Raw genomic sequence first — 17,589 nt, 5'->3', positions numbered from 1 at the left:
TTCAGACCCTGTCAGTGTACCAGGTGGACATTGGGTTTGATTCAGACCCTGTCAGTGTACCAGGTGGACATTGGATTTGATTCAGGCCCTGCCAGTGTACCAGGTGGACGTTGGGTTGATTCAGACCCTGTCAGTGTACCAGGTGGACATTGGGTTTGATTCAGACCCTGCCAGTGTACCAGGTGGACATTGGGTTTGATTCAGACCCTGCCAGCATGGCCAGAAATGTATTCCAAGGTTAGTAACTTATAACCACAGAACCACCCCAGACCTTTCATGCATGACTAAAAACACCTAAGTATTAGATTTACTACCATGGTCTAGAATGTCACTGCATTAGACACCATTCACAATGCTGGCTGATGTACGAGTAAAACATGACATATTATTTCCTAACCATTCACAATGCTGGCTGATGTACGAGTAAAACATGACATATTATTTCCTAACCATTCACAATGCTGGCTGAGGTACGTGTAAAACATGACATATTATTTCCTAACCATTCACAATGCTGGCTGAGGTACTAGTAAAACATGACATATTATTTCCTAACCATTCACAATGCTGGCTGAGGTACGAGTAAAACATGACATATTATTTCCTAACCATTCACAATGCTGGCTGAGGTACGAGTAAAACATGAAATATTATTTCCTAATTGTAAAAAATGTCAAGGCTTTAGTTCAGTGGGCTTTTCCATTGTTGAGGAAAGCAGGGGAAGTGTTGTGAGTAACAGAACTGCCTACGGTGTGGGGGAAGGGACGCTGCTCACTGATTGGCTGTCGTGACAAGGGTCCCTCCAAAAATCTATCACTATTCCAACTCAAATTCTCCCCCAAATCTACCACTAATAGGCCAAGCCTCCACAGGCCCTGTCTTGTATTGACAAACAGAACAAATCATTTGACATTCAAATATGTCATTTTAAATAGCTCAATTCAATCCAGCTGGGCCTTTTTAACACAGACAGTTGTTCCTGCTGTAGATGTTATGCCTTTGTACAGATCTAAGATCAGTTCTCCTCCACAATGCATATTCAGTACCGGTCAATTGTTTGGACACACCTCCAAATTCAATGTTTTTTCTTTATTTTATCTATTGTCTACATTGTAGAGTAATAGTGGAGACATCAAAACTATGAAATAACTCATATGGAATCATGTAGTAACCAAAAAAAAGTGTTAAACAAATCAAAATATATTATATATTTTATATTCTCCAAGTTTATCATTTTAAAAGGCTAATTGATCATTAGAAAACCCTTTTGCAATTATGTTAGCACAGCTGAAAACTGTTGTTCTGATTAAAGAAGCAATACAACTGTCCTTCTTTAAACTAGTTGAGTATCTGGAGCATCAGCATTTGTGGGTTCGGTTACAGGCTCAAAATGGCCAGAAACAAATAACTTTCTTTTGAAAAACGTTAGTCTATTATTTTTCTGAGAAATGAAGGCTATTCCATGCGAGAAATTGCTAAGAAACTGAAGATCTCGTACAAAGCTATGTACTACTCACTTCACAGAACAGCGCAAACTGGCTCTAACCAGAATAGAAGTAGGCCCCAGTGCACAACTGAGCAAGAGGACAAGTACGTTAGTGTCTAATTTGAGAAACAGACGCCTCAGAAGTTTTCAACTGGAAGCTTTATCAAATTGTACCTGCAAAACACCAGTCTAAACGTCAACAGTGAAGAGGCGACTCCGGGATGTTGGCTTTCTAGGCAGAGTTGCAAAGAAAAATCCATATCTCAGACCGTTTTAAAAAAGGAAAAGATTAAGATGGGCAAACTAACACAGACATTGGGCAGAGGAAGATTGGAAAAAAGTGTTATGGACAGACGAATCTAAGTTTGATGTGTTCGGATCACAAACAAGAACATTCGTGAGTTCCAGAAAAAATGAAAAGATGCTGGAGGAGTGCTTGACGCCTTCTGTCAAGCATGGTGGAGGCAATGTGATGGTCTGGGGGTGCTTTGGTGGTGGTAAAGTGGGAGATTTGTACAGGGTAAAAGGGATCTTGAAGAAGGAAGGCTATCACTCCATTTTGCAAAGCCATGCCATATCCTGTGGACGGCGACTAATTGGAGCCAATTTCCTCCTACAACAGGACAATGACCCAAAGCACAGCTCCATTTAGGGAAGAAGCATTCAGCTGGTATTCTGTCTATAATGGAGTGGTCAGCACAGTCACCGGATCTCAACCCTATTGAGCTGTTGTGGGAGCAGCTTGACCGTATGATACGTAAGAAGTACCCATCAATCCAATCCAATTTGTGGGAGGTGCTTCAGGAAACATGGGTTAGGGTTTGGCAGGGGTTTGGCCGTCATTGTAAATAAGAATTTGTCCTTAGCTGGCTTGCCTGTTTAAATAAAGGTTAAATACATTTTTTTTTAAATGTAACTTCATTACACCGTTACACTGGCATACAAACTCGGTAGCATAGAGTTGATAATACATATGACGTTGGGAAATAGTGCATTGTGGGTAGTTTAGAAGATTTCCCGAAATAAGTTAATCAATTTGTAATAATGCAAAAACATAGCTGTTTGTACTTATAGGTAACCATATCGTGACTACAACTAGGCTACTAAGTCTTTAACCACACTGTGTTGTTACACTGGCGAGTAAAAACTCATGCTTCCTACACTTTAACTTTTTGTCTGACAATAAAATAATCATTTTACTCAACTGCGTTACCCACTCCAGTCAGCAGATGGCGGTGTGGGAATTTAAGGTAATGCTGTTGGTGTGACGTATAATGTAGTGGACGGAACGCTTCTTTCAACAGTAGCAACAGTGATTCAGCCTCCTCGGTAGCTTGCTAGACAAAATAGCCGAACAATAAAGCTCTTTAGATGCTTTAGTGTATATTAGCCACTGTGTTTTAAACCCACTTCTGTCGTCTAGTTAGTTATCCGATTTAATTTCATATTTACGGTGTTGTTGTTATTAGTCAGCTAGCGGGCTGGTTAAGTTAGCATTAGCCTAGCTAGCTAACATCTCCGACCATGAGTTCACTAAGCTACTCTCCTGTTAAAGAAGATGAGGCCTGCTGGACGGAGAAAGAAGCTCTCGTCAAAGAGGAGGAGGAAGAGGAGGCTGTTTCAATACAAAACCAAGTAGAGGGTGAAGCTGTTACAGTGAAAGAAGAAGAGAAAGACATTACAGTGAAAGAAGAGGAAGACGTGTTAAGAGTGAAGGAGGAGGAAGATGCAGTTTTTGGAGTGAAGAAGGAAGGAGAGATTACTGTCACATTGAAAGATGAAGATGAAGATGAAGAGGAGGAGATAGGAGATCTGATTAACACCAGTAAGTACCGCCTTCAATTAGTTTTTAACTTTGGATATTCGGAGTTGGCTCGTCAATACCTCTTCAACGGAGGGCCCTGGGATGATGACTGATATGTCTAGAATCAGACGACGTAGAGACAAGCTACCCCTTGTTTTCTCCGTTCCGTTTCCAAAAAGTGACTTAACATATATATTTGAGGAGGGTCTATCTGCTGACCGCAGACTGGGGGGCCACGGCATGTAGTGTTTTTAATGTAGTGATGTTTTACTACACACCGTGACCCCCAATAGAGCCATGTGAGAGTTGGGTTGGCTACACCAAACATTATGGATATACTGACAAGATGTCTCTCCGTCCTGACAAGGGGAGTCGTTGTCCACAAAGCTGCACTGTGGGTTGTCTATCTCCCACCTATCCTGTCTTTGGATTGGTGGATACATCTTATTATTGTAATCTATTGTTTATATTCTATGAGGGTTGTTGACGTCAACCGCCTGTATTCAATGGAGAGAGATGCTAAGCTACTAGCATGAATATGCATAGCAATCTGGAGACAACTCCAATAGTGTTTTTATCAAAGTTGTCGGTATGTCACGTGTCCACGTAACAACTTAATCATTACGAAACTTCTGTTAGATCAAGTAAACCTCACGTAGCAAATAAGCCATTCATTTTGTTGTTGACCAAATTCAACACTTTCCACATTGGGTTGATAATTGTTTCCACTTGGATACAACCTACTGTAGCCTACTGGCATGACCTAGAGAGGTACAACCTACTGTAACCTACTGGCATGACCTAGAGAGTTACAACATACTGTAGCCTACTGGCATGACCTAGAGAGACCCAACCTACTGGAGCCTACTGGCATGACCTAGAGAGTTACAACCTACTGGCATGACCTAGAGAGGTACAACCTACTGTAACCTACTGGCATGACCTAGAGAGGTACAACCTACTGTAACCTACTGGCATGACCTAGAGAGATACAACCTACTGTAACCTACTGGCATGACCTAGAGAGTTACAACCTACTGTAACCTACTGGCATGACCTAGAGAGATACAACCTACTGTAGCCTACTGGCATGACCTAGAGAGATACAACCTACTGGCATGACCTAGAGAGATACAACCTACTGTAACCTACTGGCATGACCTAGAGAGATACAACCTACTGGAGCCTACTGGCATGACCTAGAGAGTTACAACCTACTGGCATGACCTAGAGAGATACAACCTACTGTAACCTACTGGCATGACCTAGAGAGTTACAACCTACTGTAACCTACTGGCATGACCTAGAGAGATACAACCTACTGGCATGACCTAGAGAGTTACAACCTACTGTAACCTACTGGCATGACCTAGAGAGATACAACCTACTGTAACCTACTGGCATGACCTAGAGAGTTACAACCTACTGTATCCTACTGGCATGACCTAGAGAGATACAACCTACTGGCATGACCTAGAGAGATACAACCTACTGTAACCTACTGGCATGACCTAGAGAGATACAACCTACTGTAACCTACTGGCATGACCTAGAGAGATACAACCTACTGGCATGACCTAGAGAGTTACAACCTACTGTAACCTACTGGCATGACCTAGAGAGATACAACCTACTGTAACCTACTGGCATGACCTAGAGAGATACAACCTACTGGCATGACCTAGAGAGATACAACCTACTGTAACCTACTGGCATGACCTAGGGAGATACAACCTACTGTAGCCTACTGGCATGACCTAGAGAGATACAACCTACTGTAGCCTACTGGCATGACCTACAGAGATACAACCTACTGTAACCTACTGGCATGACCTAGAGAGATACAACCTACTGGCATGACCTAGAGAGTTACAACCTACTGTAACCTACTGGCATGACCTAGAGAGTTACAACCTACTGTAACCTACTGGCATGACCTAGAGAGTTACAACTTACTGTAGCCTACTGGCATGACCTAGAGAGATACAACCTACTGTAGCCTACTGGCATGACCTAGAGAGATACAACCTACTGTAGCCTACTGGCATGACCTAGAGAGATACAACCTACTGTAGCCTACTGGCATGATCTAGAGAGATACAACCTACTGTAACCTACTGGCATGACCTAGAGAGATACAACCTACTGACATGACCTAGAGAGATACAACCTACTGGCATGACCTACAGAGATACAACCTACTGTAGCCTATTGGCATGACCTAGAGAGTTACAACCTACTGTAACCTACTGGCATGACCTAGAGAGATACAACCTACTGGCATGACCTAGAGAGATACAACCTACTGGCATGACCTAGACAGTTACAACCTACTGTAACCTACTGGCATGATCTAGAGAGGTACAACCTACTGTAACCTACTGGCATGATCTAGAGAGGTACAACCTACTGTAACCTACTGGCATGACCTAGAGAGGTACAACCTACTGTAACCTACTGGCATGACCTAGAGAGGTACAACCTACTGTAACCTACTGGCATGACCTAGAGAGATACAACCTACTGTAACCTACTGGCATGACCTAGAGAGATACAACCTACTGTAACCTACTGGCATGACCTAGAGAGGTTCAACCTACTGTAACCTACTGGCATGACCTAGAGAGTTACAACCTACTGTAACCTACTGGCATGACCTAGAGAGATACAACCTACTGTAACCTACTGGCATGACCTAGAGAGGTTCAACCTACTGTAACCTACTGGCATGACCTAGAGAGATACAACCTACTGTAGCCTACTGGCATGACCTAGAGAGTTACAACCTACTGTAACCTACTGGCATGACCTAGAGAGATACAACCTACTGTAGCCTACTGGCATGACCTAGAGAGTTACAACCTACTGTAACCTACTGGCATGACCTAGAGCGTTACAACCTACTGTAACCTACTGGCATGACCTAGAGAGATACAACCTACTGTAACCTACTGGCATGACCTAGAGAGATACAACCTACTGTATTCTTTCTACCAATTGATTGGTTGAAATTTTATGACGTGTATTTGTTCATATAGACACACCCCATGTGTTTAATAAAATCAACTGTATGTGCAGAACTTGAATTGAACTGATGCTTCAAGCATTTGATTAAATAATTAACACAAACAAATTACTTGAGGAAGCCAGAGGTCAATATAACCAGAAGAAAATAACCAATTCCCCACCTGCTGCTGGCCTTCGTTAATTCTGACGTTATGCTCCTGAAGTTTCCGGTAAAATAGGCAAACTTTTTCCATTTCCGTTTGAAGTGCCAATTTATCTTACCATTTCTACCGATCTGCGTGCCAGTTATGAACGAGTTACAACACCTGTTTGGCTCCTCCACTTCCTGGGTCGGTGAAGTGAGGTATTACATTTAAGGATTAAATCATTTAACCTCTATGGGCTAGGTGGGACGCTACGTAACAGCCACTGGCAGCCTGTGGCGCGATTTTCAAAACCTTAAAAATCCTATTACTTCAATTTCTCAAACATATGACTATTTTACAGCTATTTAAAGACAAGACTCTCGTTAATCTAACCACACTGTCCGATTTCAAAAAGGCTTTACAACGAAAGCAAAACATTAGATTATGTCAGCAGAGTACCAAGCCAGAAATAATCAGACACCCATTTTTCAAGCCAGCATATAATGTCACCAAAACCCAGAAGACAGCTAAATGCAGCACTCACCTTTGATGATCGTCATCAGATGACAACCCTAGGACATTATGTTATACAATACATGCATGTTTTGTTCAATCAAGTTCATATTTATATCAAAAACCAGCTTTTTACATTAGCATGTGACGTTCAGAACTAGCATACCCCCCGCAAACTTCCGGGGAATTCGCTAACATTTTACTAAATTACTCACGATAAACGTTCACAAAAAGCATAACAATTATTTTAATAATTATAGATACAGACCTCCTCTATGCACTCGATATGTCCGATTTTAAAATAGCTTTTTGGTGAAAGCACATTTTGCAATATTCTAAGTACATAGCCCAGGCATCACGGGCTCGCTATTTAGACACCCGGCAAGTTTAGCACTCACCATAATCATATTTACTATTATAAAAGTTTGATTACCTTTTGTTGTCTTCGTCAGAATGCACACCCAGGACTGCTACTTCAATAACAAATGTTGGTTTGGTCCAAAATAATCCATCGTTATATCCGAATAGCGGCGTTTTGTTCGTGCGTTCCAGACACTATCCGAAATAGTAAAGAAGTGTCGCGCGCTTGGCGCAATTCCTGACAATAAAATTCAAAGTATTCCATTGCCGTACGTCGAAGCATGTCAACCGCTGTTTAAAATCAATTTTTACGTCATTTTTCTCGTAGAAAAGCGATAATATTCCGACAGGGAATCTCCTTTTCGGCAAACAGAGGAAAAAATCCCAAAGGCGGGGGCGGTCGGGTCACGCGCATAAGCCCAGTGTCCCTTGATCGGCCACTTGAGAAAGGCGATAATGTGTTTCAGCCTGGGGCTGGAATGACGACATTCTGTTTTTTCCCGGGCTCTGAGCGCCTATGGACGACGTGGGAAGTGTCACGTTAGAGCAGAGATCCTTAGTAAATGATAGAGATGGAAAAGAAGTTCAAGAAATGGTCAGACAGGCCACTTCCTGTAAAGGAATCTCTCAGGTTTTGACCTGCCATTTGAGTTCTGTTATACTCACAGACACCATTCAAACAGTTTTAGAAAATGTAGGGTGTTTTCTATCCATATGTAATAAGTATATGCATATTCTAGTTACTGGGTAGGAGTGGTAACCAGATTAAATCGGGTATGTTTTTTATCCAGCCGTGTCAATACTGCCCCCTAGCCCTAACAGGTTAAGGAATATATCCGAGTCTCACGCTCATCACCTGTGGAATGCGGGGCTTCCAGCGAGGTGTGGATTTAATAGTATGTTGTACCTAGTTTCCCTCCTTCAGGGAACAGTAATTATAGTCACAAATCAAATCAAATGTATTTCTTACATCAGCTGATATCACAAAGTGCTGTACAGAAACCCAGCCTAAAACCTCAAACAGCAAGCAATGCAGGTGTAGAAGCACGGTGGCTAGCAAAAACTCCAGAGAAAGGCCAAAACCTAGGAAGAAACCTAGAGAGGAACCAGGCTATGAGGGGTGGCCAGTCCTCTTCTGGCTGTGCCGGGTGGAGATTATAACAGCACATGGCCAAGATGTTCAAATGTTCATAAATGACCAGCATGGTCAAATAATAATAATCATAGTAGTTGTCGAGGGTGCAACAAGTCAGTAACACAAGAGTAAGTGTCAGTTGGCTTTTTCATAGCCGATCTTTGAGAGTATCTCTACCGCTCCTGCTCTCTAGAGTGTTGAAAACAACAGGTCTTTGACAGGTAGCACCTCCGGTGAACAGGTCAGGGTTCCATAGCTGCAGGCAGAATAGTTTGAACTGGAGCAGCAGCACGGCCAGGTGAACTGGGGACAGCAAGGAGTCATCAAGCCAGGTAGTCCTGAGGCATGGTCCTAGGGCTCAGGTCCTCTGAGAATTAGAGAGAGCATATTTAAATTCACACAGGACACCGGAAAAGACAAGAGAAATACTCCAGATGTGACAGACTGACCCTAGCCCCCCGACACATAAACTACTGCAGCATAAATACTGGAGGCTGAGACAGGAGGGGTCAGGAGACACTGTGGCCCCATCTGATGAAACCCCCGGACAGGGCCAAACAGGTAGGATATTACCCCACCCACTTTGCCAAAGCGCAGCCTCCACACCACTGGAGGGATATCTCCAACCACCAACATACCATCCCGGGACAAGGCCGAGTATAGCCCACAAAGATCTCCGCCACGGCACAGCCCAAGGGGGGGCGCCAACCCAGACAGGAAGACAACGTCAGTGACTCAACCCACTCAAGTGACGCACCCCTCCCATGGACGGCATGGAAGAACACCAGTAAGCCAGTGGATTTAATAGTATGTTGTACCTAGTTTCCCTCCTTCAGGGAACAGTAGTTATAGTCATAACGTGTGGATTTAATAGTATGTTGTACCTAGTTTCCCTCCTTCAGGGAACAGTAGTTATAGTCATAACGTTATGCTTGTCATATGATGAACTTTAACTTAAATACTGGATCTTGCTGTCGGACAGTTGTTTTGTATATTCAGATCTCCGAAATGCTCTCTAACTACGTAACATTTAGTGTCTCCTTATGTTACGCTGGGAAAACAGTTTTCATGGGCACAGAAATCCTAAATCATTTCAGTTTACTAAATCCAATGGTTCTAACCGAGAGTCACCTTAACTTTATTGACAACTCCCAAATGGATACTGTCATTAATGCGGTTCTTCAATAATTACACATAATACTTAATACTGTAGCTGTTTAGTTACAGTCACATGTTCAACTATCATCAGCTGATCCAGGAAATCATTTTCTGCATGCCAGTCAAACGTAGTTCTTCATTCATTACACCGGTAAAGACAGTTATGCCGTGCTCCACGTTGGATCCAACATCCCAAACAAATCGATATTTATAATGTGTTATTGTCTACTTGATTTACAGTAGGGTCTCGTTAGTCCGTTTGGAAACGGAGATACTTAGCTCATAATGTGTAGAGAACTGTTCCTTGATGGATAGGCTATTGTACAACACACAGAGCTATTTTCCTTTATTCAGGACATTTAGAATGACAACACATTACAGAGTAGCCTAGTGGGATTATTCACAAAATTATCTGGTGATCAGGTTATGAATTGTCATGACAAAGACATTTTAGTCTCCTTGTTTCACCTAAAATATTAAATGATTTATAGTCCTAGGTCTATGTTGTTGTTAGGTGAAGTTATGGGTCCTACAGTAGGTCTATGTTATTGTTAGGTGAGATTATAGACCATTTTGGCATACACTTAGTGGACAAAACCTCATTGTCAGGCTGATGTCAGGCTGATGGAAAACTAGCCAATGAGCATTTTACTGGTTGAAGTCGTTTTTAAATATAAAGTAGTACATTTGACAATAACACAAATATTATATTAAATCAGGACATTCAAACGAGCCTTACAATTATAATCCAAAGTAGTGTCAAATGATAATAATAATAATCATAATCAACCTGGAAATGGAGGCTATTTTTGCTGCCAGCCTATGAGAACTCCCCTGAGTTTCCCCCACGGTGGTGAATTAGTGAATAGACACAGAGCTTAATGTGAGTTTCCTTGAGTAACACTCCTGATCTAGTGCTGTAATATTCAGAATGCATTGTGAAAACTAATCTTTGCTCACCATTTGTTAAATATATTTTTTTTTTCACCCCTTTTTTCTCCCCAATTGGTACATAGTCTTGTCTCATTGCTGCAACTCCCATACGGACTCTGGAGAGGCGAAGGTCGAGAGCCATGCGTCCTCCGAAACACAACCCAACCTAGCCGCGCTACTTCTTGACACAATGCCCATCCAACCCGGAAGCCAGCAGCACCAATGTGTCGGAGGAAACACCGTACACCTGGCGACCTGGTCAGTGTGCACTGCGCCCGGCCCGACACATGAGTCGCTAGTGCGCGATGAGACAAGGATATCCCTGCCGGCCAAACCCTCCCCTAACCCGGACGACGCTGGGCCAATTGTGCGTCGCCCCATGGGCCTCCCGGTCGCGGCCGGCTGCAACAGAGCTTGGACTCGAACCCAGAATCTCTAATGGCACAGCTTAGGCCACTTGCTCACCATTTTTGCTCCAGGCAGATATACTACATCCATAACTAGCGGTTTCTGCATTAGCAGGGAGGTGTTTCTGCAATCAAATTGTGTGCGCATCGCCCTTGTCGCAATTTTAGCAAACACAGAAAGGTGCCTATATTTGAGAACAAAAGTCACCTGGCACACTGCTTAGGAGTTCAACACCTTTTACTTATTTCTAGTTACTACTAATGTGAAAACAAGACTAAATATGACTATTGTTGCTCACTTGACTGTCTTAAGACAATTGTCAAGTCATTTTAACATTCATTACAGACGTCAATTGTTGTACACTATCATGGCTACGCTGTTGGCATCACCTTTTTCAGTGGATTTCTGCTGTTGTGAGCCTTTAACTATCTGTCTGACTTGTTCACACAGGAGAGAGACGTGACTATCATGGATCCTCTGGGGAGCCTCAACATCATGATGCTGAGGAGTCAGAGAAGAGTCTGTCCAGATTCTATCACCTCAAGAAACACCAGCAGAGACCCACAGGGAAGAAATCTATCTGCTGCTCTGACTGTGGAAAACATTGCAAATCTTCATCAGAACTTAAAATACACCAGCGAACACACACAGGAGAGAAATCTCACCACTGTTTTGATTGTGGGAAGAGTTACTCAAGTTTAAAAGCACTAAAAGTACACCTGAGAATTCACACTGGAGAGAAACAGTTCAGCTGTGATCAATGTGGTAAGAGTTTTACTCAGTCAAGCAACCTGTTATCACACCAGAGAACACACACAGGAGAGAAACCTTATAGCTGTGATCAATGTGGGAAGAGTTTTACTCGGCCAGACAGCCTGATAATACACCAGAGAACACACACAGGAGAGAAACCTTATAGCTGTGATCAATGTGGGAAGACTTATATTTCATCTTGCCATCTGACTAAACACCAGCGAGTACACACAGGAGAGAAATCTTTCCACTGTTCAGATTGTGGAAAAATATTCTCAACTTCACACAATATGAAGAAGCACCAGAAAACACACACAGGAGAGAAACCTTATAGCTGTAATCAATGTGGGAATAGTTTTACTCGGTCAGACGGCCTGATATTACACCAGAGAACACACACAGGAGAGAAACCTTATAGCTGTACTCAATGTGGGAAGAGTTTTTCTACGTCTAGCGATCTCACTATACACCAGAGAACACACACAGGAGAGAAACCATATAGCTGTACTCAATGTGGGAAGAGTTTTTCTACGTCTAGCTATCTCACTAAACACCAGAGAACTCATACAGGAGAGAAACCATATAGCTGTACTCAATGTGGGAAGAGTTTTTCTACGTCTAGCTATCTCACTATACACCAGAGAACACACACAGGAGAGAAACCTTATAGCTGTACTCAATGTGGGAAGAGTTTTTCTACGTCTAGCTATCTCACTATACACCAGAGAACACACACAGGAGAGAAACAATATAGCTGTAGTCAATGTGGGACAAGATTTTCTTGGCTAACCAGCCTAGTATCACATCAGAGAACACACACAGGAGAGAAATCTCCTAGCTGTGATCAATGTGGGAAGAGATACTCTGATAACAGATCTCTGATTAAACATCAGAAAATACATGAAGGAGTTGTTTCATGATATCAATGAAATTATGTCACAATGTAGAATGTTTTAACATTGTAGTAGGAGTATTTTAATGATGTCACAATGTAGAATGTTTGAACATTGTAGTAGGAGTATTTTAATGATGTCACAATGTAGAACCCTAAATATTTGCCTAAATATTATATTATATTTGTTCTATTGATTTTAGTTTCAGGGGGAAAATCCAGACTCTGAAATGGAAGAGTACTATTTATGTGATTTAACAAAAAGTGACTAACAAAAAAAGAGCTGTGTTACACTTACCACGTTGGTGACGCACTTGAATCAAAATGCAACACTTCAAAATGTAGCTAGCTGCTTTCTACAAATTGTCCTCTAACCAGGGATGTACACATTATTCCCAGATTCCGTGTGCTTTTTGAGCTGTTCGTTTTAACAGGACGTGCAACTTCATCGCCCTCCTGTCACACAAATGATTTTAACATGATATCGATGAGTTATGACAAATAAGTGTTGTGTTCCTTTGTTTAGCGACCCCTACATTTAAATGCATCACTCCAAAATGTAGCTGACTGTCTTCTGCAGGTTGTCCTCTAACCAGTGAGGTAAAATATATCTCCCATTTCCATGTGTTTTTTTAGTTGTGTTAGTTTCAACAGCACGAACAACCTGATTTCCCCCCTAATCGATATCAGTGATTTATTGCTACTTGTCAAAACAACAGTGTTTTTGGTGCTTGTGCAGTTTATAAGGTGCTTGTTTAAGTAATATGATTATTGTGGCAGATGTTTGTGTATATAGCACATGTTATGTTTAGGTTTTCAATATATCCCAACTGTTTCTGCTTATTGGTTATTGATTAGGACACGTTAAAACTGTGTTTTGACATTGGGGATATCCCACCTAGCAACATGTCATTGATAAGACGTTGAAAATATGACTATGCAAACAAATATTTCATATTTACATTTCATGATCAGATTTAGTAATCGATTTATTGATGATATTTATTCATGCAACCAACTGACAATTTTTGGTACAATTATATTGACATTGTTGCCCTGCTTTTAAAATATCAGGGTTCATTCTCAGATGTGCCAACCCAAATGTACTAGAACATGACATTGGGGACTGGGCCCCGATCCAACAACATGCCTATCTAGTGAACACTGAAAAGAGAGAGAAGCTCTGCAATGAGGTGGAAAGTTACTACGGATATTAAGGAGTTTCCTCTTGAAATCAGACATGTCTGTGGTGAGGACAACTTGGTTGCTGATTGTCTCAAGGGTGGGCAGTTAAAAAGTTTTGTGTTTAGCTAGTGCGTTGCCATGGATCACAATGTATTTTGACTGCACGTTTTTCCGTATTGGAGATGAGTTTTGTTTGGGCTCGTTCCAAGGGGACGAGAGTTCTAGAAGCTAGTGAGTTTTAGGAAGACGAGAGTTCTAGAAGCTAGTGAGTTTTAGGAAGACGAGAGTTCTAGAAGCTAGTGAGTTTTAGGAAGACGAGAGTTCTAGAAGCTAGTGAGTTTTAGGAAGACGAGAGTTCTAGAAGCTAGTGGGATTTAGGAAGACGAGAGTTCTAGAAGCTAGTGAGTTTTAGGAAGACGAGAGTTCTAGAAGCTAGTGAGTTTTAGGAAGACGAGAGTTCTAGAAGCTACGAGAGTTCTAGAAGCTAGTGAGTTTTAGGATTCTATAGAAAGAAAAAGGAGAAACAAATAATCCTATTGTATATTATTATTTAGAAATACGTGTTTTTTTCTTGATTTTAATTGTTGACAGCCAGTAGACACCATGTTTATATTGTAGAAGGTGAAGCATTGTAATTGATTATAATGTGAAATGGAAGTTTTTTTCTGTTGGTGTATTGTTACACCATGTAGCAGCAGTATGGAGGTACAGTGGGGCACAAAATTGTTAACACCCTTGATAAAGATGAGCGAAAACGACTCTATAAAAAAAAAATCAAATTCTGAGCTATATTGTGTAAAAAATACAGGGAAATGATTTTATTTTATACTAATACAATAGCTCAGAGAAAGAGATTTAGTTTAACATGTAATTCTCAAAATGTAGGGGTCTGAATTATTGCCACCCATGTTTTCAATACTCCAGCACCCTCCCCTTGGGAGGATAACGACACTGAAATGTTTAATGAGATTACAGTACACATTGGGTGGTATCTTAGACCATTCCTCCATAAAGAATCTCTCCAGGTCCTTGATTTATTTTGTCTGTCTTATGGACTGCCCTGTTCAATTCAAACCACAGGTTTTCAATGGAGTTCAAGTCCGAAGACTGAGATGGCCATTGAAAATGTTGATTTTGTGCCCAATTAACCATTTCTTCATGGATGTTGATGTGTCTTGCTGGAAGATCCTCTTATGGCCAAGTCTCAGCCTCCTAGCACAGAGGTAACCAGGTTTTGGGCTAAAATATCCTGGTAGTGGGTAAAGTTAATTTATTTATTTCATACAGTAATTTTTGCTCATCATTATCAAGGGTACCAATAACTAGGTGCTTATTTTGATATCTAGTTATTTGACTGAATCAGAAATACAGATGTGGAGTAGATGTAGAGTTTGCTTTAAATTCTCATACAAAATCTGAACTAATCAAACACTTGTTGCTCTTTGTACTTGTTGATATAATATTCATATTTAATGGAGAGAAAAAAAACGTTTCCCTAAACTGCTTTATAATATTATAATTCAATGAAGAATAAAAATAGTTTTCCCTCCTCAACTGCGTTTCCTCCCTCCAGACAGCAGATGGCGATATGTGTCTTTCAGGCGATGTTTCTAGTGTGACGTATAATCTAGTGGACGGAACTCTTCTTCAACAACTGCAGCCACCTCGGTAGCTCGCTAGGCGACAAAGTCTGAACATTCAAGCTGTTTGGACAATGTCGTGGTTTAATTGCCACTGTGATTTAAACATACTTATGTGGAAACAACTAGCTACCCCATTTAATTTAATATTTACGTTGTAAGTCAACTAGCTGGCTGGTTAAGTTAGCACTAGTCTAGTCGCTAATGCTAACTAGCTATTATCTCTAAGTAACATCTCCGACCATGAGCTACTCTCCTCCTGTTAAAGAAGCGGAGGTCTGCTGGACGGAGAAAGAAGCTCTGGTGAAAGAGGAGGAGGAGAAGGAGGAAGAGGAGGCTGTTACAATACAAAAACAAGTAGAGGGTGAGGCTGTTACCGTGAAAGAAGAAGAAGAGAAAGACGTTTCAGTGAAAGAAGAGGAGGAAGATGCAGTTTTTGGAGTGGAGGATGAAGTGAAAGAAGATGAAGACGTTTTTGGAATGAAGGATGAAGAGGGGGAGATTACTGTCACATTAGAGGAGGACGAAGAAGAGAAGACTGGAGAACTGATTAACACCAGTAAATACAGTGAGTACTATCTAATAAAACAGGGACATTGATCTGATTAACACCAGTAAATACAGTGAGTACTATCTAATAAAACAGGGACATTGATCTGATTAACAACAGTAAATACAGTGAGTACTATCTAATAAAACAGGGACATTGATCTGATTAATACCAGTAAATACAGTGAGTACTATCTAATAAAACAGGAACATTGATCTGGTTAACACCAGTAAATACAGTGAGTACTATCTAATAAAACAGGGACATTGATCTGGTTAACACCAGTAAATACAGTGAGTACTATCTAATAAAACAGGGACATTGATCTGATTAACACCAGTAAATACAGTGAGTACCATCTTATAAAACAGGGACATTGATCTGATTAACACCAGTAAATACAGTGAGTACTATCTAATAAAACAGGGACATTGATCTGATTAACACCAGTAAATACAGTGAGTACTATCTAATAAAACAGGGACATTGATCTGATTAACACCAGTAAATACAGTGAGTACTATCTAATAAAACAGGGACATTGATCTGATTAACACCAGTAAATACAGTGAGTACTATCTAATAAAACAGGGACATTGATCTGATTAACACCAGTAAATACAGTGAGTACTATCTAATAAAACAGGGACATTGATCTGATTAACACCAGTAAATACAGTGAGTACTATCTAATAAAACAGGGACATTGATCTGATTAACACCAGTAAATACAGTGAGTACTATCTTATAAAACAGGGACATTGATCTTTTATTTTATTTATTTTTTATTTCACCTTTATTTAACCAGTCTGTTGGGTCCATACTGTGTTGATTAACGTTGGGTTCTGGTCCCTGAGTAGAGGGTCAGGAAACCCTGTTCTAATGGGTCTGTTGGGTCCATACTGTGTTGATTAACGTTGGGTTCTGGTCCCTGAGTAGAGGGTCAGGAAACCCTGTTCTAATGGGTCTGTTGGGTCCATACTGTGTTGATTAACGTTGGGTTCTGGTCCCTGAGTAGAGGGTCAGGAAACCCTGTTCTGATGGGTCTGTTGGGTCCATACTGTGTTGATTAACGTTGGGTTCTGGTCCCTGAGTAGAGGGTCAGGAAACCCTGTTCTGATGGGTCTGTTGGGTCCATACTGTGTTGATTAACGTTGGGTTCTGGTCCCTGAGTAGAGGGTCAGGAAACCCTGTTCTGATGGGTCTGTTGGGTCCATACTGTGTTGATTAACGTTGGGTTCTGGTCCCTGAGTAGAGGGTCAGGAAACCCTGTTCTGATGGGTCTGTTGGGTCCATACTGTGTTGATTAACATTGGGTTCTGGTCCCTGAGTAGAGGGTCAGGAAACCCTGTTCTGATGGGTCTGTTGGGTCCATACTGTGTTGATTAACGTTGGGTTCGTTCGACATGGCGGCCGACTTTTTTATTTTTTAAAGTTGAGTCAACTGACTGATCACCTTGCATCGTGTGTATAACTGCTCGATATTATTTGTACATCAGTCAGTCGCAATTTACCCATGGTACATCAGTTTTGATGCTCTCAAACACGGCCGTTCATCCAGACATAAATCTATCGTTGTAGAACATCTGACATGTAGAAGAAGGAATCCCATCCGAAGGC

At 41.3% G+C, this 17,589-nt stretch overlaps 1 protein-coding gene across 1 annotated transcript; it reads left to right on the top strand.

Annotated features, from left to right (window-relative positions):
* Positions 1-2,810: 2,810 nt before the first annotated feature.
* On the top strand, positions 2,811-15,333 carry LOC145877254 (uncharacterized). The gene is made up of 2 exons (XM_082972555.1): positions 2,811-3,311; positions 11,400-15,333. Exons 1-2 carry the CDS (start codon positions 3,011-3,013, stop codon positions 12,620-12,622), a joined length of 1,524 nt encoding a protein of 507 aa, XP_082828681.1. The 5' UTR covers positions 2,811-3,010; the 3' UTR covers positions 12,623-15,333.
* The last annotated feature ends 2,256 nt before the right edge of the window (positions 15,334-17,589 follow it).

This window comes from Salmo salar, unplaced genomic scaffold (genome assembly GCF_965601325.2).
Source record: "Salmo salar unplaced genomic scaffold, fSalSal1 ptg000743l, whole genome shotgun sequence".
In the NCBI taxonomy this organism is placed as follows: Eukaryota; Metazoa; Chordata; class Actinopteri; order Salmoniformes; family Salmonidae; genus Salmo; species Salmo salar.
Note: the sequence above shows the minus strand (reverse complement) of the source record. Positions and strands in the feature narration are given on the sequence as shown.

What these genes read in the sequence shown, in the direction of transcription:
- LOC145877254 (XM_082972555.1), top strand. Translation starts at nt 3,011, where the DNA reads ATGAGTTCACTAAGCTACTCTCCTGTTAAAGAAGATGAGGCCTGCTGG. An exon ending in AGGAGATCTGATTAACACCA is followed by an intron (nt 3,312 to 11,399) that starts GTAAGTACCGCC and finishes TTGTTCACACAG; the next exon opens with GAGAGAGACGTGACTATCAT.